The following is a 23,321-nucleotide window of genomic DNA, read 5'->3' on the forward strand; positions in this document are numbered from 1 at the left end:
AGACCCTGGTTCGATTCCAGGCTGTGTCACAACCGGCCGTGATTGGGAGTCCCATAGGGCAGCGTCGTCTGGGTTAGGGTTTGGCCGGGGTAGGCCGTCATTGTAACTAAGAATTTGTTCTTAACCGAGGTTAAATTAAATAATGATTTAATAAATTACCATCTCCCAGAAGTAGACGGCCATCTCGCTGCGGTTCTGCAGCACGGCCCAGATGAACAGAGAGGCCCAGGGAGAGAGACAGCGCTGCTCCTTGTACGGACACTCCTCCAGCAACAACTTATTCATGTGCTGAGAGGGAGGAGAGAGGGAGAATAGGGATATAAAGAGGGGGACGGGGTGAACGAGAGGGAGAGAGTGATGTAGTCACAGTTACATTCTATGGCCAGTAATGCAGTGGTATCACCATAGTAGCATTGATAATTAAACTATATTGGTGGAGTCTACACTATCACTGCATCACTGTGCCGTATCATTGAGAACAAAGGCATTTGTAATTCATGTCTATGTAGAACAGAGGTGTGAGGCGACACTACTACAAACACTAGCTGCCTCCTAAATGGCACATATCCCCTATATAGTGCACTACTGGGCAGGTACCCTAGTACTTAAGAGCGTTGGGCCAATAACCGAAAGGTTGCTGGTTTGAATCCCTGAGCCAACAAAGTGGAAAAATCTACTGATGAGCAAGGCAGTTAACCCCCAACAACAACTGCAGCCCCACACAGCTCTCTGATTTAGAGGGGTTGGGTTAAATGCGCAAGACACATTTTAGTTGAATGCATTCAGTTGTGAGTATCTGACTAGGTATCCCCTTCCCCTTTCCCTACTTCTGACCAGGGCCCTGGTCAAAAGTAGTGCACTATATAGGGGAGAGAGTGTCATTTGGAATGCAACCACTACCTTCAGTGCTCTCCTGGTGCTGGTGCTCTGGTCCAAACCGAGAAGACTGTAGTAGAAGGGCAGACACACATCTCCCAGGATGTCCCATAGAAGCCTTGACATCTGAAGGGAGAGACGAGAGGAAGTCACATAGAACTGAGATGACTACCCACATGAGAAAATACTATAGAATACTACAATACTTACGATAGAATGATGTAGTATACTGTAGTATACTATACTACACACTGTAGAAATCCTCAATCATGTGTAGCACACGGTAGTATACTGTAGAATATTTACAACAGTAATGTCTGCTAAAACCCTATGGTCCGCAAAAACACTACACTTTTTTAACTATAGTAAATATTACCGTATTTAATTAGCATATACCCTGCCCATTCCCCTCCACCATATCTCAATTTGTGCCAACCATAAGTGAGAAACCAAATGCCAAGTATAGACAATATATTGTGTTCCCTACCGGTTATAGAAAATAGCAGAAGCGCTGAACTATCTGTTCAGATTATGGAAAATTTGCTCTTTTAGGTTATGGAAAACATGCTATTTTAGTATTTCTCCACTAGGTTTCCTCAAGGAGAAAGCCTCCACTTCTATGTCAAAGTTAATAAAACTAAAACACTACAGTATATACTACAGTACAGTATACTACAATCAGCGAAAAACACTACATGAATTACTATAGTACAGTGCATTCGGAAACTATTCAGATCCCTTCCCTTTTTCCACATTTTGTTACGTTACAGCCTTATTCTAAAATGTATTACATGTTTTTTTCTCATCAATCTACACACAATACCCCATAATGACAAAGCAAAACCAGACACTACAGTGAATACTATAGTATTTATACCATAGTATACTATAGTATTTTTTCATGTGTTGAAAAACGTTTGATCAAATGCTCCTCAACTCCACACAGTGAGTGACCCCATACATCCCCTTTCCCCCTCCCTATTTTATCAATTTACCATTTAATTTCTCCACAAATACCTAATCACATCCTTACTTTAAAAAAAGTATGTGGCTGTATATCCGACTGACCTCTTTTTCTCCCTACTAAAGATTAGGAAGTTTCTGTGCATGTGTGGATCACGTTCTGCACGTATTTCTTGACCTCTACTTTACCCACACATTTTGTGGTCTCCTTCCCTTCACATTTCTCACTGTCAATCATGAATGATCATTTTTCAAGTTTTACCGGTGAAACATCCATGCTGTATCTGCATACCAATAATTTGATCTCAAACAGTTTCATTGGGATATGTACAGTAGCATAGCCTACCTGTGTATTTTGCCTAGTGGTGCACGCTGTTTAGTCTTGGCCACATGAGAGAAAATGCTGTGGTGTTTTTGTCTTACAGTAACATAATACCATGCCATTATATTAGGTTCTGTTGCGTAGAATACTATCATTATGTGATCTTGCAGACTTTGATTCAGCTATGATTTAACTTTATTAAACAAGCACCATTTGCCAGAGTAGCCTGTTCTCTATGAGTAGAGCAGAGACTGTGCGTAAAGTAGAGAATAAACATGTGCGCAGAACGTGATCCACACATGCGCAGAACGTGATCCACACATGCGCAGAAGCTTCTTTAGTCTGGAGACGAAAAGGTCTGGTAAAAGTCACATCCGCAGCCACTACGATAAAATAAAGTGCAACCCCTCCTCACCTCATACAAGCTGAGCTCTTTGGCCGACCAGGGTTCTGATATGGGGCTCATGGGGCTCTTGAAGAGCGAGGCCCCGTCCAGAGAGCAGGGGACGGTGGGCAGGGACCCGGCCAAGCCCTGCCTCTCTGTGAGGCGGCGCTGGAGCAGCGTGTAGGCCAGAGAGCTGTCGGAAAGCGAGCGGTACAGGCCCTCCAGACGCCGGTATGTCAGGTAGTCCAGGATGTTGAGACCATTCTCGGTGAAGAGACGCACGAACTGGGGCTTGTCGTTGATCAGCGCGTCCGTCATGGAATCCTCTAGGTCCTCGTACTGCAGGAGGATGTTTTTCAAAACATATCCATTTGTCAATCTATCTAAAATAAATGTGTGTCTCTGTCTCTCTATCCGTCTGTCTGTCAAAATTGAAATCACTATCGTACCGAGTGATAAAAATAAGAAACGCTCCACAAATTGAACATTTCCTAAATTGTTCTGATTTCCAACTCCCTTTCACCAGCAGCCTATCTTCTCTGTATTGTTCATTATTTTCCTAATATTATCCGATACAGAGATATTGGAAACATACAGTCTGATAAATGCCCTGTCAACTAAATAACATAACATTAAAAAAAAAATGCTGTTTAACAATGGTGATAGTGGTGATCGTGAGGAGCAGCTCACCTGCCATTGGATGTCTCCATTGAAGAGTTCACTCTTAGCGATGTCCACCCTGTTCCAGGCTACTGCTAGCTTCAGCTCCTCTGTGTACTCCCTGGCATCGCTGGACACACGTTTACTGGCTGACAGACAAATACATAGAACGAATGAGTAGTTTGACCAGGATCATGTTGAACATATCTGTCAACAGATAGCAAACGCACACACACACACACACACACCATACACACACGCGCACAGACACAAATAGACATGCAGACGGAAGAATGCATGCACGCACGCGCATACACACACACACACACACACGCACCCCTACCTCTGACGAGAGCCTTCAGTAGCACTGTGTCAAAATCATCAGGACTCTCCTGCTCCCCGTGGAACACTGTGATCAGATCTCTGTTCTGGTAGATACTCAGAGCCTGGTGAGAGAGAGGAGGGAGGTATAGAGAGAGAAGGGTAAAGAAGAAAGAAAAGGAGTAAGGTTATGTGCTCACTTACATAAACTTGCTTTCTCTCTCACACACACACGTAGCAGTACTTCCGTCCCTCTCCTTATCCAAACCAGGCTTGAACCATGGACCCTCTGAACTCATCACCAACTGCCACCCCAGAAGCATCGTTACCTATCGCTCCACAAAAGTCAACGGAAACAACTACTTCTATGTCTCTGAGCGGGTGATATCACCAATTGAACGCTATTAGCGCATCGCTAACTAGCTGGCCATTTCACATCGGCCAGACACACACACAAACACATGTATACACACCCATCCACACACCAGCAAGCTCTCACAGTCGCACTGCAGAATTAAACATTTATTCAAGTGTTTTTGACACCCTGGTTTGCTCCTATTGCTCTGTATCATTCCATTTCTCCAGAAGTCACATTTCTAAGTTAATGGTTAAGTTTAGACACTCATTCCGAATGGTTATGGTAAGGGTTAAGGTTTGGGATTGTGTTAAAACAGAAACAGTGCCTACCACTGGGATCGACACACAACCTTCTGATCCACAGTCATGGGATTATTTCCATCTGCTATCCCAGGATTATGCACATCTGCTATCCCCGGCCACAATGCCCTAAAAAAACTCAAGACTACTTGATGGTAATAGTGCTCACTGTTGCCCCTACTGGCCGGTTTTGAAGGCATTTCCTGACGCCCTCAGTGCATAGATATACCTCCAATTTCGAAGTCAATCTTGAAGGATCTCCCTGACACACACACACACACACACACCTCCCCACCCACACACACACACCCGTCCACACACACACACACACACATCCCAGCCCACCCTGCCCCCACTCACCCTGTCCACCAGCTTCTCCAGGTCTGCCTCGGCAGTGAAGTGCCTCCGGACCCTCTCACGGGCTCTGTCGCGCAGCTCCGCACTGGGGCTCTTGCTCCCCTCAGCCTCTGGCGGGGGAGAGGGGGGGCTCATGGGCATGGCTGACAGTGCATCCAGCAGCTCACAGATAAGGTCCGCCGCTGGACCAGAACCATTCAACACCAGCCAGGGAGTAGCCTTCTTCAGAGAGAGATCCACCCTCTGAGGGAGAGAGGGCGAAAAGCAGAAAAGAGAGTGTGAGAAAGTGAAAGAAGGAGAGATAAGAGGGAAAGGGAAATTCAAAAGGGACGGAGAGAGAGAAAGAGGGGATAACGGGAATGTTCTGGTCATGCACAGTAATGTACTATAGGCCTAGTGATGTCATGAAAAGTAAAGTACGTCATAGTGATGATAGTGATGTTGCCATAGCTTACCTCCAGCATGGCAGCGTCCCCTGAGATGAGCATACACAATACAGGGACATCTATACTGCCACTACCTGGAAAACAACAGGTACAGGGAAGGGGTGTAGGACAAATGGGAGAAGTCCATAAAATCAAGTTTTTAAGTCATGAATCATTGATCAGATGTCATAGTCAATGTCCATCAATGTTTCATGATTTACTACTTATAAGAATATTTATAAGAATATGTATTTCCACAAGCATCATGGAAGAATGCGAATGTATCAAATTATTGTCAAGTTTTTTGTAATGAGTCATTCAGTAAGGTTACATACACATACACAATAATATGATTATTGTGAATAGTCAGATTAATAATAGTTTGAGTTGACATTTACATGCCTTGCAAGAAGAACGATCTCCCTTATAATCCTGTTTACACCGACACATTTGAAATCAGGCTACCTGACGGGACTTAGAAAAAATGCAAAACATCTGCAATCAAATTAAATGTTCTACCGCAGCAACAACCATGTTATTTTTGTGAAGCATATTTGATTCTGAGTTCGGACATATGAAGTTTGTATGTAAAAACTATTTCTAAGATGCATACTTTCAATATTTCCGAACTCCCTTCACTCGTGCAAAATAATTCAATTTGAGCTGCTCGTGCTAGCACATGCACAGATCAAATACATCGCTATAACTCTGAGTGAGGCATTTCCATATCCCCAATAATTCTAAAGATTGCTCAGAGAACCAGACGTATCGGTTTATGCTTACTTTGATTATGACCGTACGCCGAATAAGATAAGCAGAGTAAGGAGTTTACAGGACTAATGCCATACTCGACCTAATGCCATTATCAGTTTAATATCTAATTATTAGTGTGCATGTAAACGTGATCAGATTGTGAATGTCATTGATCTCATTGTGAATGTCCATCATACTAATGTCAATGTGTGAATATTTCATGATTTACTACTCATATAAGAATATTTTTTATTTTATTTAAACTTTATTTAACTAGGCAAGTCAGTTTAAGAACAAATTCTTATTTACAATGACGGCCTACCCCGGCCAAATCCGGACGACGCTGAGCCAGTTGTGCGCCGCCCTATGGGACTCCCAATCACGGCCGGATGTGATGCAGAATGGATTCGAACCAATATAAGACTATGTATTTTCCTTACAAAAAAATACAAACACAATTGAACACTTCACGATAAGTCATCCTTTGGATTAATTGTTATACATTGATAATGTTAGTCTTTCTTACTGAAATATATAAATAACCCACCAAATATTAGCGATACAAAAAAATTACACAAGCGTCACTGAATTACATTAACCTAGTCGTATTTACTTGGCCAGGTCGCAGTTGTAAATGAGAACTTGTTCTCAACTAGCCTACCTGGTTAAATAAAGGTGAAAAAAAAAAAACGCTAGCAAAGGCGGGCCCTCCTTGCCCATCAAAATAAAATATTAAAATATTGATAGTTGAAGGTGCCGTGTCTAGTTGATAACCGCCTTGGTAATTGCTTCGAAACTGAACCTAAACTATACCGAAACTAATTTCACACTTTTAACAACAGATTATATAAATGTAAAGCATGATGGGGAGAAAGGGAGAGAATGGGTGAGTTGCTGCCTGCCATAAAATGAGGGACACTGTCTGACAGACCAATCAACCTGCACATGTCCTCTACTGTATTTTTTTATTTTTTTTTTTTAATTTTTTTTTTAACCTTTATTTAACCAGGTAGGCAAATTGAGAACACGTTCTCATTTACAATTGCGACCTGGCCAAGATAAAGCAAAGCAGTTCGACACATACAACAACACATAGTTACACATGGAGTAAAACAAACATATAGTCAATAATACAGTGAAAAAAAAATAAGTCTATATACAATGTGAGCAAGTGAGGTGAGATAAGGGAGGTGAAGGCAAACAAATATATGTATAAATAAATAAAAATATAAAAGGCCATGGAGGCGAAGTGAGTACAACACAGCAAGTAAAATAAAAACTAAAAAAACAATGGAATGGTTGGTTTGCAGTGGAAGAAAGTGCAAAGTAGAGACAGAAATAATGGGGTGCAAAGGAGCAAAATAAATTAATAAATAAATACAGTAGGTAAAGAGGTAGTTGTTTGGCCTAAATTGTAGATGGGTTATATACAGGTGCAGTAATCTATGAGCTGCTCTGACAGCTGGTGCTTAAAGCTAGTGAGGGAGATAGGTGTTTCCAGTTTCAGAGATTTTTGTAGTTCGTTCCAGTCATTGGCAGCAGAGAACTGGAAGGAGAGGCGTCCAAAGGAAGAATTGGTTTTGGGGGTGACTAGAGAGATATACCTGCTGGAGCGCGTGCTACAGGTAGGTGCTGCTATGGTGACCAGCGAGCTGAGATAAGGGGGGACTTTACCTAGCAGGGTCTTGTAGATGACCTGGAACCAGTGGGTTTGGCGACGAGTATGAAGCGAGGGCCAGCCAACGAGAGTGTACAGGTCGCAGTGGTGGGTAGTATATGGGGCTTTGGTGACAAAACGGATGGCACTGTGATAGACTGCATCCAATTTATTGAGTAGGGTTTTGGAGGCTATTTTGTAAATGACATCACCGAAGTCGAGGATTGGTAGGATGGTCAGTTTTACAAGGGTATGTTTGGCAGCATGAGTAAAGGATGCTTTGTTGCGGAATAGGAAGCCAATTCTAGATTTGACTTTGGATTGGAGATGTTTGATGTGAGTCTGGAAGGAGAGTTTACAGTCTAACCAGACACCTAGGTATTTGTAGGTGTCCACATATTCTAAGTCAGAGCCGTCCAAAGTAGTGATGTTGGACAGGCGGGCAGGAGCAGGCAGCGATCGGTTGAAGAGCATGCATTTGGTTTTACTTGTATTTAAGAGCAGTTGGAGGCCACGGAAGGAGAGTTGTATGGCATTGAAGCTCGCCTGGAGGGTTGTTAACACAGTGTCAAAAGAAGGGCCAGAAGTATACAGAATAGTGTCGTCTGCGTAGAGGTGGATCAGAGAATCACCAGCAGCAAGAGCGACATCATTGATGTAAACAGAGAAGAGAGTCGGTCCAAGAATTGAACCCTGTGGCACCCCCATAGAGACTGCCAGAGGCCCGGACAACAGACCCTCCGATTTGACACACTGAACTCGATCAGAGAAGTAGTTGGTGAACCAGGCGAGGCAATCATTAGAGAAACCAAGGCTGTCGAGTCTGCCAATGAGGATGTGGTGATTGACAGAGTCAAAGGCCTTGGCCAGGTCAATGAATACGGCTGCACAGTATTGTTTCCTATCGATGGCGGTTACGATATCGTTTATGACCTTGAGCGTGGCTGAGGTGCACCCATGACCAGCTCTGAAACCAGATTGCATTGCGGAGAAGGTGTGGTGGGATTCGAAATGGTCGGTAATCTGTTTGTTGACTTGGCTTTCGAAGACCTTAGAAAGGCAGGGTAGGATAGATATAGGTCTGTAGCAGTTAGGGTCAAGGGTGTCCCCCCCTTTGAAGAGGGGGATAACCGCAGCTGCTTTCCAATCTTTGGGGATCTCAGACGACACGAAAGAGAGGTTGAAGAGGCTAGTAATAGGGGTGGCAACAATTTCAGCAGATAGTTTTAGAAAGAAAGGGTCCAGATTATCTAGCCCGGCTGATTTGTAAGGGTCCAGATTTTGCAGCTCATTTAGAACATCAGCTGACTGTATTTGGGAGAAAGAGAAATGGGGAAGGCTTGGGCGAGTAGCAGAGGGGAGGGCAGTGCTGTTGTCCGGGGTGGGGGTAGCCAGGTGGAAAGCATGGCCAGCCGTAGAAAAATGCTTATTGAAATTCTCAATTATAGTGGATTTGTCGGTGGTGACAGTGTTTCCTATCTTCAGAGCGGTTGGAAGCTGGGAGGAGGTGTTCTTATTCTCCATGGACTTTACGGTGTCCCAGAACGTTTTTGAATTTGTGTTGCAGGAAGCAAATTTCTGTTTGAAATAGCTAGCCTTGGCTGTTCTAACTGCCTGTGTATATTGGTTTCTGGCTTCCCTGAAAGGTTGCATATCACGGGGGCTGTTCGATGCTAATGCAGAACGCCATAGGATGTTTTTCTGTTGGTTAAGGGCAGTCAGGTCAGGAGAGAACCAAGGGCTATATCTGTTCCTGGTTCTAAATTTCTTGAATGGGGCATGCTTATTCAAGATGGTGAGGAAGGCATTTTTAAAAAATGACCAGGCATCCTCTACTGACGGGATGAGATCAATATCCTTCCAGGATACCCCGGCCAGGTCGATTAGAAAGGCCTGCTCGCTGAAGTGTTTCAGGGAGCGTTTGACAGTGATGAGTGGAGGTCGCTTGACCGCTGACCCATTACGGATGCAGGCAATGAGGCAGTGATCGCTGAGATCTTGGTTGAAAACAGCAGAGGTGTATTTGGAGGGCAAGTTTGTTAGGATGATATCTATGAGGGTACCCGTGTTTACGGAATTGGGGTGGTACCTGGTAGGTTCATTTATAATTTGTGTGAGATTGAGGGCATCAAGCTTAGATTGTAGGGTGGCTGGGGTGTTGAGCATGTTCAAATTTAGGTCGCCTAGCAGCACGAGCTCTGAAGATAGATGGGGGGCAATCAGTTCACATATAGTGTCCAGAGCACAGCTGGGGGCAGAGGGTGGTCTATAGCAGGCGGCAACGGTGAGAGACTTGTTTTTAGAGAGGTGGATTTTTAAAAGTAGAAGTTCAAATTGTTTGGGAACAGACCTGGATAGTATAACAGAACTCTGCAGGCAGTCTTTGCAGTAGATTGCAACACCGCCCCCTTTGGCCGTTCTATCTTGTCTGAAAATCTTGTAATTGGGGATGAAAATGTCTGAATTTTTGGTGGTCTTTCTAAGCCAGGATTCAGACACGGCTAAAACATCCGGGTTGGCAGAGTGGGCTAAAGCAGTGAACAAAACAAACTTAGGGAGGAGGCTTCTAATGTTAACATGCATGAAGCCAAGGCTATTACGGTTACAGAAGTCATCAAAAGAGAGCGCCTGGGGAATAGGAGTGGAGCCAGGTACTGCAGGGCCTGGATTCACCTCTACATCACCAGAGGAACAGAGGATGAGTAGGATAAGGGTACGGCTAAAAGCTATGAGAATTGGTCGCCTAGAGCTACTAGAGCAGAGAGTAAAAGGAGGTTTCTGGGGGCGATAAAATAGTTTAAAGGAATAATGTACAGACAAAGGTATGGTAGGATGTGAATACAGTGGAGGTAAACCTAGGTATTGAGTGATGATGAGAGAGATATTGTCTCTAGAAACATCATTGAAACCAGGTGATGTCATCGCATATGTGGGTGGTGGAACTGAGAGGTTGGATATGGTATAGAGAGCAGGGCTAGAGTCTCTACAGTGAAATAAGCCAATAAACACTAACCAGAACAGCAATGGACAAGGCATATTTACATTAAGGAGAGGCATGCTAATCGAGTGATCAATAAGGGTCCAGTGAGTAGAGGTTGGTTGGGGTCGTGGCGATCCAGACAGCTGGCCGGGTATATGGCTATCGGTAGCAGCATAGGATGGAGGTCTGTTTGTAGATACCTCGTGCGTTTCCGTCGGTAGGTTAGTGGGGTTCCGTGTAGTGGGGTTCCGTGTGGTAGAGGGGATCAATCCAAATTGGCAAAATAGATATAGTGACCCAAGGAAAAAATAAAATAAATAAATAATAATAATAATAATAGTTGTCCAATATACTTGTTCAAATAGCAGCCGATAAGACAGCTAACGATTAGCGGGCCTCAGATGAGCGTTCAGGTAACGTCGGGACGGAGGTGCCAGTTGGATAAATCCCTCGGGCAGATAACGTCGGCAGTCAGTCGCGGCAGTCAGTCGTGAAGGCCCGGTGGGGTTCCGTATCTGCAGCAGCAACAAAAGAAACGGGTCCGGATGGTGATGGAACTCCTCAGCTGGCTAGCTCCAGAATGATTAGAGTTTGCTCCGGGGTCGACGTAAGCCAATAGTCACACGGTTTGCAGCTAGCTAGCTGCGAAATCAAGGTACAAGTGTCCAGAGCCTGCGGCTGGAATCCGGGGAAACTGAGAGAAAAAAAAAGAGTCCCGGAATGCTCCGGTCCGAGTCGCGTTGCACAAAAGTGCCGGTAGATTATCGAGCTAAAGGAATAGCTGATGACCACTAAACGTGGGCAGCTGAAACACCAACGCTAGCCAGCAAACCGGCTAATTTCGGGGCAGCTACAGATTAGCTTCTGGCTAGCTATCGGAGTAGCTTCTGGTTAAGCTTTCAGGCTAGCTTCTGAATTAGCCCCTGGCTAGCTTCCACGATGGATTTTCAGATTGAGGTAAGTAATACTTTTTGTAATTGGTGAAGCGGGTTGCAGGAAAGCTTTTGCAGGAAAGCTTTTGTAGTTGAGTTCTTGGATAATAAAATAGATAAAAGATATGCGAAGAAAGGTGTAAATATATATATATACAGGACACGAACAATACGGAACAGAAAAAGACGTCTGAACTGCTAAGCCACCTTGGATGTATGCTTATTGCTTTTGTTCAATGTATGGTTATTTTGACCCTTGGTTATTGTTGTTACTGTTGTCAACTTTGATTCTTATTATTTTCATGTTGTAAATATCCAAAGTAAGCTTTGGCAATATGTACATTGTTACGTCATGCCAATAAAGCAAATTGAATTGAATTGAATTGAGTTGATGAGCGAGGGGAAGCGAAATACGCATTATTATGTAGGGTAGGGCCATTCTATTGTATTGATTTATTCTATTATAATCTCAAAATTATATGTAGCCTCCAAACAGTTTTATAGTCTACTCTGGCCTACTTGGAGTACACAGTGAGAACGTGCATCATTTGCAATGGTAAGAAGACCAAGACGAATGGATGCACATGCTGCGTTAGCGTTGCGACAAAATCTGAATGAAAATGACTCAGATGGTGGGGAAGAAATAAATCATGATGACATCTCTGATGATTATTCTTCTGATTCTGAGCCTCAGCTTGAACCTACAGCTCCGAGGCCTAACCGCAAAAAATGACAGAATGGTGCGCACTGAGCAGGTGCTTGCACCACCACCAAATGAAAGGAAAACACTGTTTGGATAAAACATGCTGGTGACAATGCTACAGACCGATTATCAGCACAAAATGTCATCAGTGAGAGAGCAGGCCCTACATCTCAAGTAAAAAACTAAATCAGCAACGCAATCACCAGCTTTCGTTGTTTATGTGACATGGGCTTGCTCCAACTGAGAATTGACTATTTTTGACTGCTGTCATATTGATGTGTATATTCATTATAATGCCATTATTGCTTGTGTGCTGATTTTCCCTATTTATCAAGCACACTTGGCATATCTCATTTACATAAGTATTCACTCCCCTGAGTCAATACTTTGTAGAAGCACCTTACAGCTATGAGTAGCGATTACAGCTGTGATTCTTTCTGGGTAAGTCTCTAAGAGCTTTCCACACCAGGATTGTGCAACATTTGTCCATTATTCTTTTCAAAGTTCTTCAAGCTCTGTCAAATTGGTTGTTGATCATTGCTAGATAACCATTTTCAGGTAGATTTAAGTCAAAACTGTAACTCGGCCCCTCAGGAACATTCATTGTCTTCTTGGTAAGCCTTGTCCTTGTGTTTTAGGTTATTCTCCTGCTGAAAGGTGAATTCATCTTCAAGTGTCTGGTAGAAAGCCGACTGAGCCAGGTTTTCCTCTAGGATTTTGCCTGTAATTAGCTGTATTTCATAAATGTTTTTATCCTGAAAAACTCCCCAGTCCTTAATGATTACAAGAATACCCATACCATGATGTAGCCACCACTATGCTTGAACATGCTGTGTTGTATTGGATTTGCCCCAAACAGACACATTTTTTGCAGTATTACTTTAGTGCCTTGTTGCAAACAGGATGGGTGTTTTGGAATATTTGTATCTGTACAGGCTTCCTTTTCACTCTGTCAATTAGGTTAGTATTGTGGAGTAACTAGAATGTTGATGATCTATCCTGTTTTCTCCTATCACGGTCATTAATAAACTCTGTAACTCTTTTAAAGTCACCATTGGCCTCATGGTAAAATCCCTGAGCAGTTTCCTTCCTCTCCAGCAATTTAAGTTAGGAAGGACACCTGTATCTAGTGACTGGATATTTAATGTGTGCTTTTTATTTTTTTACCCATCTACCAATAGGTGCCCTTCTTTGCGAGGCATTCCAAACCTCCCTGGTCTATGTGGTTGAATCTGTGTTTGAAATTCACTGCTCGACAGGGACCTTACACATAATTGTATGTGTGGGGTACAGAGATCAGGTAGTCATTGAAAAATCATGTTAAACAATATTATTGCACACACAGCTATCACATTTGGTTCCTTGGGAACGTATGTTTTTTAGTTTCACATTGGTTGTGGGAACGAAGCCATAGGTTTCTGACCGCCAAAACGTGTTTTAAACATTCCGAGAACAGAAGTGACAATTTAGCCTGTTCTGGGAACGTTTATTTTTAGGTTGTAGGGAGGTTCTGAGAACATTTTCTTGGGAGGTTTTATTAACGCTCTGTGAATGGAAATTATAGGTTATTTGGAGGTTTTTGAACAACTTCCTTAAAATTATGACTGAATGTTTCAATAAGAGATAGATTTTTTGGGATTAACTTTTTTAAACTCCAAGAACAGATAAGAAACATGGAAATTAATTTCCGTAGGCATTAATCATGCAACCATTTTTTTTATTGAGACAGAGCATCAGTGAAATTCAAACCTATGATCTTTTGTTCTCTAGCCATGGAATTAGACGACTGCAGCACTAGGATGGAGCTAGCATGCTATGTTTTTTTACGCATACAAAGCTGTTAATTTTAGTCTGTTCAAACAGACCCCATTTCAAAGGAAAGAAACACTCATTAAGATCGGGTGTTGCTAATTAATGGGCCAAAACACCAACAAACCTGAACACATTTAACAAGATAGAGGATATAGAGAGTATTCCCAGAATATTGCCAAGAACCTTACATTCTCTGAACGTTCTGAAAACATTTTTTCCAGAATATAGTAAAAATATTACATTAAATAGAACCACATAGGCACTTGTGTGGAATGTTCTGTGGAAGTACTGCAATTCCCACAGAAAAACTTTTTTCTTAACGTTATCGGAACAATTTGAGAACATGTCTTTAATGTCTTTAATCCAAACCATGAGAAAACCTGTAGGAAACTTTATGCTGAAGTACTGAAATTCCCACAGAAGAACATTGTTTCTTAACATTCTTTGAACTATTCGAGAACTTTCACAATGTAAAACCAGTTGGAGAACGTTCCTAGAATTGAAATTAAATGTAATCATGTTTGAGCTTTTAGGAAACATTCTGATGAAGCAATGAAATACCAAGAAAATAAAGATTTTTTGTCAAGTTCCTTAAATGTGCTGAAAGCCAAGTAACTATCCTGCACCATTCCCAGAAAGTTGTAGGAAGGTTGAATGCAAAATAACCATAGAACAACTACACTCTCACCAAGCTCTTAGAAACAGATGGTTCTCAGAACGTTATGTGCTAGCTGGGCTGTGTCTCACCCCAGATGCCTGTGCGTTGGTGGGAGATGTAGTCCTCCATCTTGGCCCTGAAGGCCATCTCCCCTCCCCGCCGGCCTACACTCCCATCATCCACCAGCAGGAAGGCCTGGTAGTTATTATCCAGGCAGCACGAGTCACGGGATGTGTTCTGGGCATAATACCGCGCTGGAAAACTACCCTGTGGAGGAGAGGCGTAGAGAAAGATAGATTGTGTGGGGGGAGGGTTAGAGAATGTGTGAGAGAGAGGGGGGTGTGCGAGAGAGATTATGGGTAGGGAATGGGATCAGAGGAGGAGAAAAGGGGTAAAGGAAGAGGGGAGAGAGATCAGGGTAGAGAAAGGAGGGTAGAGAGAGAGGGAGAGAAACAGAGAGAGAGACATAGTGAGAGAGAGAGAGAGAGAGAAGAAGACATTGTGATTCCCATCCCTTGTGAAATAAAAAGTCCTCGTTGTTATTAATTTGATTTCCTGTGGTTTTGAATTTCCCGATGTAAAAGGACATCTTATTGAAAGAGAGAAAGAAATAGAGTGAAAGAGAGAAGGGATAAAAAGGAGAAGGAAGGGGACAGAAATAAATTAGGAAAGTGAGTAATAGGCAGAGGGGAGAGATGAAAGTGAACAAAATTCTACAATTGTATATGGTGTCAGTGTACAGTAGCGTGTTCCAATGCATTCCTATGTGTGTGTGTCTTTCTATGTCTGTGTCACGTGCATGTTTAATTCTGTATACATTGAACATTGTGTGTGTGTGCATGTGCGTAAATGTACCTGTGCGTTGATGAGCTGCTGTCTGTTGTGCACCAACCCCCAGGGGGCCATGCCCACAGCGATGACTTTCTTCTGGGACAGGGAGGAGGCCGCCGCTGCATGATCCCTCACTGCTTCCCCAACACAATGACTCACTCCCTCCCTCAGCCCCCCAGTCACTATCCACGCCCCTGGGAGAGAGGGGGGAGGTAGAGGGAGAAGGAAGAGGGAATGAGTGGGAAAAAATAAAAAAGAGGGAGCGAGAGATATGGGGAGAAAGGGGGGAGGGGGAAGTGAGGGCGTGAGAGAGAGCATGAGAGAAATGTTTATGACACAACTATAATATGCCACTTAGCAGACGTCATTATTCAAAGCAACTTGTAGTACAGTGAGTGCATAAATGTGACCCCTGCAGGAATTGAACCCACAACCTTGGAATAGCAAACACCACATTCTTACCAACAGGATCATATACAACGGACAATAGACAGATAAGAAACATAAGCTTGTTGGTTATGAGTCAAGGGCACTGTGAAAATATGTAACTGGCAGTGAAAGATGACATCAAATAAATTATAATGTTTTGGAATCAGGCCCAGGAAGGATGTTTAAAATACTTAATTTGAATTCTGAACTACATGCACTTATTTACACTTACTCAAAGTATATCCTGTTCTACTGGTTGGCATCTTACCATTGCTGTGTCTGCTAACTTTATGCTCTATGGACAACCTGCTTATTGCCCTGCCTTGCTTTAATCAACAACTGTCTGGCCTAGATGGTCATGTGTCCTGTAAACTTTTAACCCATACAGCCAGAGGAGGAAGAGAAGGAAAAGGAAGAGGAGGAGGAGGAGAAGGAGGGTAAATTACAACAGCAATGCAACACTGATTGGTAGAACGGACATACTTTTAATTACACCTGATCCGCTCTGTCCCTACAATACGTCATGAAAGTAAATACCTCATGTATTGATGTCATAGGATCGTATATAAATATCGATAAAACAACCATGCTGTTTGTCCTCAGTGGATCATGGGGCTAGGTACAGTATTTCTGCCAGAAAATCATCAGTTCCGTGGTTCATCTTAATGGGATCACATATATGAATTCATGATATATTAAACAAATAGATGAAACGGAATGGGCGTTATTCTCACCTGTGCCCTGTTCCGCCCTGACCAACGTCAAACCCAGGACACCTGGGTGTGTGTGTGTCAAATCAAATCAATCAAAGTTTATTTGTCATGTATACAGATTTGCAGATGTTATCGCAAGTGCAGCGAAATGCTTGTGTTTCAGTGCAGTAATCCTAGCAATACAAAACAATACACTCATAATCCAAAAGGTAATAGAGTATCAAAGCGAGCAATGTCAGAGTCCTGGAATATATACAGTGGGGAGAACAAGTATTTGATACACTGACGATTTTGCAGGTTTTCCTACTTACAAAGCATGTAGAGGTCTGTAATTTTTATCATAGGTATACTTCAACTGTGAGAGAAGGAATCTAAAACAAAAATCCAGAAAATCACATTGTATGATTTTTAAGTAATTAATTTGCATTTTATTGCATGACATAAGTATTTGATACATCAGAAAAGCAGAACTTAATATTTGGTACAGAAACCTTAGTTTGCAATTACAGAGATCATACGTTTCCTGTAGTTCTTGACCAGGTTTGCACACACTGCAGCAGGGATTTTGGCCCACTCCTCCATACAGACCTTCTCCAGATCCTTCAGGTTTCGGGGCTGTCGCTGGGCAATACGGACTTTCGGCTCCCTCCAAAGATTTTCTATTGGGTTCAGGTCTGGAGACTGGCTAGGCCACTCCAGGACCTTGAGATGCTTCTTACGGAGCCACTCCTTAGTTGCCCTGGCTGTGTGTTTCGGGTCGTTGTCATGCTGGAAGACCCAGCCACGACCCATCTTCAATGCTCTTACTGAGGGAAGGAGGTTGTTGGTCAAGATCTCGCGATACATGGCCCCATCCATCCTCCCCTCAATACGGTCCAGTCGTCCTGTCCCCTTTGCAGAAAAGCATCCCCAAAGAATGATGTTTCCACCTCCATGCTTCACGGTTGGGATGGTGTTCTTGGGGTTGTACTCATCCTTTTTCTTCCTCCAAACACGGCGAGTGGAGTTTAGACCAAAAAGCTCTATTTTTGTCTCATCAGACCACATGACCTTCTCCCATTCCTCCTCTGGATCATCCAGATGGTCATTGGCAAACTTCAGACGGGCCTGGACATGCGCTGGCTTGAGCAGGGGGACCTTGCGTGCGCTGCAGGATTTTAATCCATGACGGCGTAGTGTGTTACTAATGGTTTTCTTTGAGACTGTGGTCCCAGCTCTCTTCAGGTCATTGACCAGGTCCTGCCGTGTAGTTCTGGGCTGATCCCTCACATTCCTCATGATCATTGATGCCCCACGAGGTGAGATCTTGCATGGAGCCCCAGACCGAGGGTGATTGACCGTCATCTTGAACTTCTTCCATTTTCTAATAATTGTGCCAACAGTTGTTGCCTTCTCACCAAGCTGCTTGCCTATTGTCCTGTAGCCCATCCCAGCCTTGTACAGGTCTACAATTTATCCCTGATGTCCTTACACAGCTCTCTGGTCTTGGCCATTGTGGAGAGGTTGGAGTCTGTTTGATTGAGTGTGTGGACAGGTGTCTTTTATACAGGTAACGAGTTCAAACAGGTGCAGTTAATACAGGTAATGAGTGGAGAACAGGAGGGCTTCTTAAAGAAAAACTAACAGGTCTGTGAGAGCCGGAATTCTTACTGGTTGGTAGGTGATCAAATACTTATGTCATGCAATAAAATGCAAATTAATTACTTAAAAATCATACAATGTGATTTTCTGGATTTTTGTTTTAGATTCCGTCTCTCACAGTTGAAGTGTACCTATGATAAAAATGACAGACCTCTACATGCTTTGTAAGTAGGAAAACCTGCAAAATCGGCAGTGTATCAAATACTTGTTCTCCCCACTGTATATATATACACATATATCAGAGGAGGAAGGGGAGGACCATCCTCCTCAGTTATTTTTGTAACGAATGTCGTCGGGAGAAGGAGAAGAAGACCAAGGTGCAGCGTGGTAAGTATTCATAATACTTTTAATAAATACGAACACTTGAACAAAAACAACAAAGCGACAAATGAACAGTTCTGCAAGGTGCAATACACAAAACAGAAAACTACTACCCACCAAATACAGGTGGGAATGAGGCTACCTAAGTATGGTTCTCAATCAGAGACAACGATAGACAGCTGCCTCTGATTGAGAACCACACCAGGCCAAACACCTAGAAATACAAAACATAGAACAAAACATAGAATGCCCACCCCAACTCACGCCCTGACCAAACCAAAATAGAGACATAAAAAAGGAACTTAGGTCAGGGCGTGACAGTACCCCCCCCCCCCTCGCCACCGACCCTAGCAGCGGGCCCCAGACAGGAGGGAGACTCTGGCTGCTCCGGACAGGAGGGAGACTCTGGCTGCTCCGGACAGGAGGGAGACTCTGGCTGCTCCGGACAGGAGGGAGACTCTGGCTGCTCCGGACAGGAGGGAGACTCTGGCTGCTCCGGACAGGAGGGAGACTCTGGCTGCTCCGGACAGGAGGGAGACTCTGGCTGCTCCGGACAGGAGGGAGACTCTGGCTGCTCCGGACAGGAGGGAGACTCTGGCAGCTCCGGACAGGAGGGAGACTCTGGCGGCTTCGTGCCATGTTTCACCACTGGAGGCCTCGTGCCATGGATCACCACCGGAGGCCTCGTGCCATGGATCACCACTGGAGGCCTCGTGCCATGGATCATCACTGGAGGCGTCTTGCCATGGATCATCACTGGAGGCTTTGTGCCATGGATCATCACTGGAGGCTTTGTGCCATGGATCATCACTGGAGGCGTCGTGCCATGGATCATCTCTGGAGGCGTCGTGCCATGGATCATCACTGGAGGCTTCATGCCATGGATCATCACTGGAGGCTTCGTGCCATGGATCATCACTGGTGGCTTCTTGCCATGGATCATCACTGGAGGTTTCGTGCCATGGATCATCACTGGAGGCTTCGTGCCATGGATCATCACTGGAGTGGAGAGACACACAGGAGGCCTGGCTCTGGGAGAAGGCACAGGACTCACCAGGCTGGGGAGACATATAGGAGGGTTAATTCTCGGCGCAGGCACAGGACTCACCAGGCTGGGGAGACATGCAGGAGGCCTTGTCCTTGGCCGAGGCACCGGATACACTGGGCCGTGGAGGCGCACTGACGGTCTCGAGCGCAGATCTGGCCCCACCCGTTCTGGCTGGATGCCAGCTTCCACCCGGCAAATGCGGGATGCTGGCACCGAGCACACCGGCCTGTGGATGCTCGGCCGAGACACAGTGCGCATCACCCCATAGCACGGGGCCTGACCAATCCCATGCTCGCCACGGTAAGCACGGGGAGTGGGCTCAGGTCTCCAACCTGACTCCGCCACACTCTCCGCCAAACATTTTTGGGGCTGCCTCTCGGGCTTCCTTGCCAGCCGTGTTCCCTCATACCGCTGGTTCTCAGCTCTCACTGCCTCCAGTTCTGATTTCGGGCGGCGATACTCCCCCGTTTTTGCCCAGGGTCCCTTGCCGTTCAAGATTTCCTCCCATGTCCAGGAGTCCATTCTTCCACGCTGCTTGGTCCTTTGGTGGTGGGTAGTTCTGTAATGAATGTTGTCGGGAGAAGGAGAAGAGGACCAAGGTGCAGCGTGGTAAGTATTCATAATACTTTTAATAAATACGAACACTTGAACAAAAACAACAAAGCGACAAACAAACAGTTCTGCAAGGTGAGATACACAAAACAGAAAACAACTACCCACCAAGTACAGGTGGGAATGAGGCTACCTAAGTATGGTTCTCAATCAGAGACAACGATAGACAGCTGCCTCTGATTGAGAACCACACCAGGCCAAACACCTAGAAATACAAAACATAGAACAAAACATAGAATGCCCACCCCAACCTGACCAAACCAAAATAGAGACATAAAAAAGGAACTAAGGTCAGGGCGTGACAATTTTGTCATTTTTTATATACAGCACCAGTCAAATGTTTGGACACACCTACTCATTCCAGGGTTTTTCTTTATTTTTACTATTATCTACCTTGTAGAATAATAGTGAAGACATCAAAGGTATGAAATAACACATAAGGAATCATGCAGTAACTAACAAAGTGTTAAACAAATCAAAATATATTTTATATATTTGAGATTCTTCAAATAGCCACCCTTTGCCTTGATGACAGCTTTGCACACTCTTGGCATTCTCTCAACCAACTTAATGAGGTAATCCCCTGGAATGTATTTTAATTAACAGGTGTGCCTTGTTAAAAGTTAATTTGTGGAATTTCTTTTCTTCTTAATGCGTTTGAGCCAATCAGTTGTGTTGTGACAAGGTAGGGGTGGTATACAGAAGATAGTCCTATTTGGTAAAAGACAAAGTCCATATTATGGCAAGAACAGCTCAAATAAGCAAAGAGAAACTACAGTCCATTATGACTTTAAGACATAAGGTCAGTCAATCGTAAAATGTCAAGAACTTTGATGCACGCTATGATACAACTGGCTCTCGTGAGGACCGCCACAGGAAAGGAAGACCCAGAGCTACCTCTGCTGCAGAGGATAAGTGTGCTCTTCACGGATGAATCCCAGGTTCAACTGTACCGGGCAGATAGCGTCGTGTAGGCGAGCACTATGCTGATGTCAACGTTGTGAACAGCATGCCCCATGGTGGAGGTGGGGTTATGGTATGGGCAGGCATAAGCTATGGACAACGAACACATTTGCATTTTTTCGATGGCAATTTGAATGCACAGAGATACCGTGACGAGATCCCGAGATCCATTATCGTGCCATTCATCCGCTGCCATCACCTCATGTTTCAGCATGATAATGCACGTACGTGCCCATGTCGCAAGAATCTGTACACAATTCCATGGCCTGCATACTCACCAGACATGTCCCCCATTGAGCTTGTTTGGGATGCTCTGGATCGACGTGTGTTCCAGTTCCCGCCAATATGTAGCAACTTTACACATCCATTGGAGAGGAGTGGAACAACATTCCTCAGGGCACAATCAACAACAGCCTGATCAACTCTATGCGAAGGTGATGTGTCACGCTGCGTGAGGAAAATGGTGGTCACACCAAATACTGACAGTTTATTTTATCCACGCCCCTACCTTTCTTTTAATTAAGGTATCTGTGACCAACATTTGCATATCTGTATTCCCAGTCATGAGAACTCTGTAGATTAGGGCCTAATTCATTTATTTCAATTGACTGACTTATATGAACTGTAACTTATTTTTTTGTTCAGTGTATATACTCTATATAATGGTGTGTATAGACAGTATGGACAGTATTTCAATATAAAAAGTGTGTATAGCACTGGTTACTGTATATAGGATGAGTAATAACTAGAATACAGTATATACATAGAAAGTGGGTAAAACAATGTGTAAACATTAAAGTGACCGGTGTTCAATGACTATGTTCACAGGGCTGCGGTCTCTAAGGTACAGAGTACTGTGTCTATGTGTGTCTCACCTGTGCTCTGTGCTGCCCTGACCAGCCCCTGTCTCAGCACCTCCCTGACCCAGGTCTTGACTTTCTCGCACCCCTCACCCCCCACCACAGAAACCACCAGGTTGGGGGAGGGTACCCCCCAGTGGGCTGTCATCAGGGTGTATACCATCTGAGGGGTGGTGTCGCACGACAGGCGCAGGAACTGACCAATAGGAAGAGAGAAGAATGGATGAGGTGGAGGAGGGGACAATGAGTATCGCAATAAACTGAGGATTATCAAGAAGCTGTGGTGAATTGGTGCGGCTACATAAAGTAATTGCTAATTGGTTCATCTGCCTATGACGTAGTTCATCAGTGGCAGAGAGATATCGGTACAGGTGAGAACATTCCGTCTGACTGATGTGAGGGCTGGCAGCACTGCTAGAACACGGACTCCTCTACCATTGTTCCATAGAATGCCAGACAGACGTTCTGCTGTGAAATGAATAAATATGACAGCCTCATACCTCACCTCTGCAATGTCAAAGCTCTCTCATTGTCTATATGAAAGACACTTCACTAGCAACTGGCGGAGCAACAAGGCCCGACGTAAACGAGCAAGAGGTTGAAATGAAATACGTTCACATTGTTGTCATTTAGTGTCAATGAATGCTTGAGTGACATATTAGTTTCATAACTTATAGCATCTTATAACATCATGAAATTAGGTAAGTAAGTAAGCCTTGGACAAATATGCTTTGTCTGAGCCAGAATGGCCCATAGGGCAGGAGCCTCCTGTTTCCTGAGCTTGCTCAGGAATGGCAGCAGGCAGGTGTGAGTGTATCTGCACACACAGTGAGGCGAAGACTTTTGGATGGCCTGGTGTCAAGAAGGGCAGCAAAGAAGCCACTTCTCTCCAGGAAAAACATCAGGGACAGACTGATATTCTGCAAAGGTACAGGGATTGGACTGCTGAGGACTGGGGTAATGTCATTTTCTCTGATGAATCCCCTTTCCGATAGTTTGGGGCATCCGGAAAAAAGCTTGTCTGGAGAAGACAAGGTGAGCGCTACCATCAGTCCTGTGTCATGACAACAGTAAAGCATCCTGAGACCATTCATGTGTGGGGTTGCTTCTCAGCCAAGGGAGTGGGCTCACTCACAATTTTGCCTAAGAACACAGCCATGAATAAAGAATGGTACCAACACATCCTCCGAGAGCAACTTCTCCCAACCATGCAGGAACAGTTTGGTGACGAACAATGCCTTTTCCAGCATGATGGACACCTTGCCATAAGGCAAAGTAATAACTAAGTGGCTCGGGGAACAAAACATCGATATTTTGGGCCAGGAAACTCCCCAGACCTTAATCCCATTGAGAACTTGAGGTCAATCCTCAAGAGGCGGGTGGACAAACAAAACCCCACAAATTCTGACAAACTCCAAGCATTGATTATGCAAGAATGGGCT

General features: G+C 44.2%; 1 protein-coding gene across 5 annotated transcripts in view; it reads right to left on the reverse strand.

The window, feature by feature from the left end:
- Positions 1–23,321, reverse strand: part of trpm4a (transient receptor potential cation channel, subfamily M, member 4a) — a 70,317-nt gene that overhangs the window by 22,390 nt on the left and 24,606 nt on the right. For 2 of the 5 annotated variants that reach the window (XM_071356693.1, XM_071356540.1), the window contains exons 4-13: positions 21,895–22,075; positions 15,317–15,486; positions 14,551–14,728; positions 4,997–5,061; positions 4,545–4,784; positions 3,544–3,652; positions 3,237–3,355; positions 2,577–2,885; positions 901–1,002; positions 160–288 (exon numbers count right to left, since the gene is read on the reverse strand). In XM_071356693.1, coding sequence (XP_071212794.1) covers positions 160–288; positions 901–1,002; positions 2,577–2,885; positions 3,237–3,355; positions 3,544–3,652; positions 4,545–4,784; positions 4,997–5,061; positions 14,551–14,728; positions 15,317–15,486; positions 21,895–22,075 — 1,602 coding nt within the window. Of the gene's footprint in view, positions 1–159; positions 289–900; positions 1,003–2,576; positions 2,886–3,236; positions 3,356–3,543; positions 3,653–4,544; positions 4,785–4,996; positions 5,062–14,550; positions 14,775–15,316; positions 15,487–19,504; positions 20,004–21,894; positions 22,076–23,321 lie in introns of those variants that run through there. The other 3 variants (XM_071356774.1, XM_071356617.1, XM_071356854.1) reach the window with 3 other exon arrangements.

Source organism: Salvelinus alpinus, chromosome 1 (assembly GCF_045679555.1).
Source record: "Salvelinus alpinus chromosome 1, SLU_Salpinus.1, whole genome shotgun sequence".
In the NCBI taxonomy this organism is placed as follows: domain Eukaryota; kingdom Metazoa; phylum Chordata; class Actinopteri; order Salmoniformes; family Salmonidae; genus Salvelinus; species Salvelinus alpinus.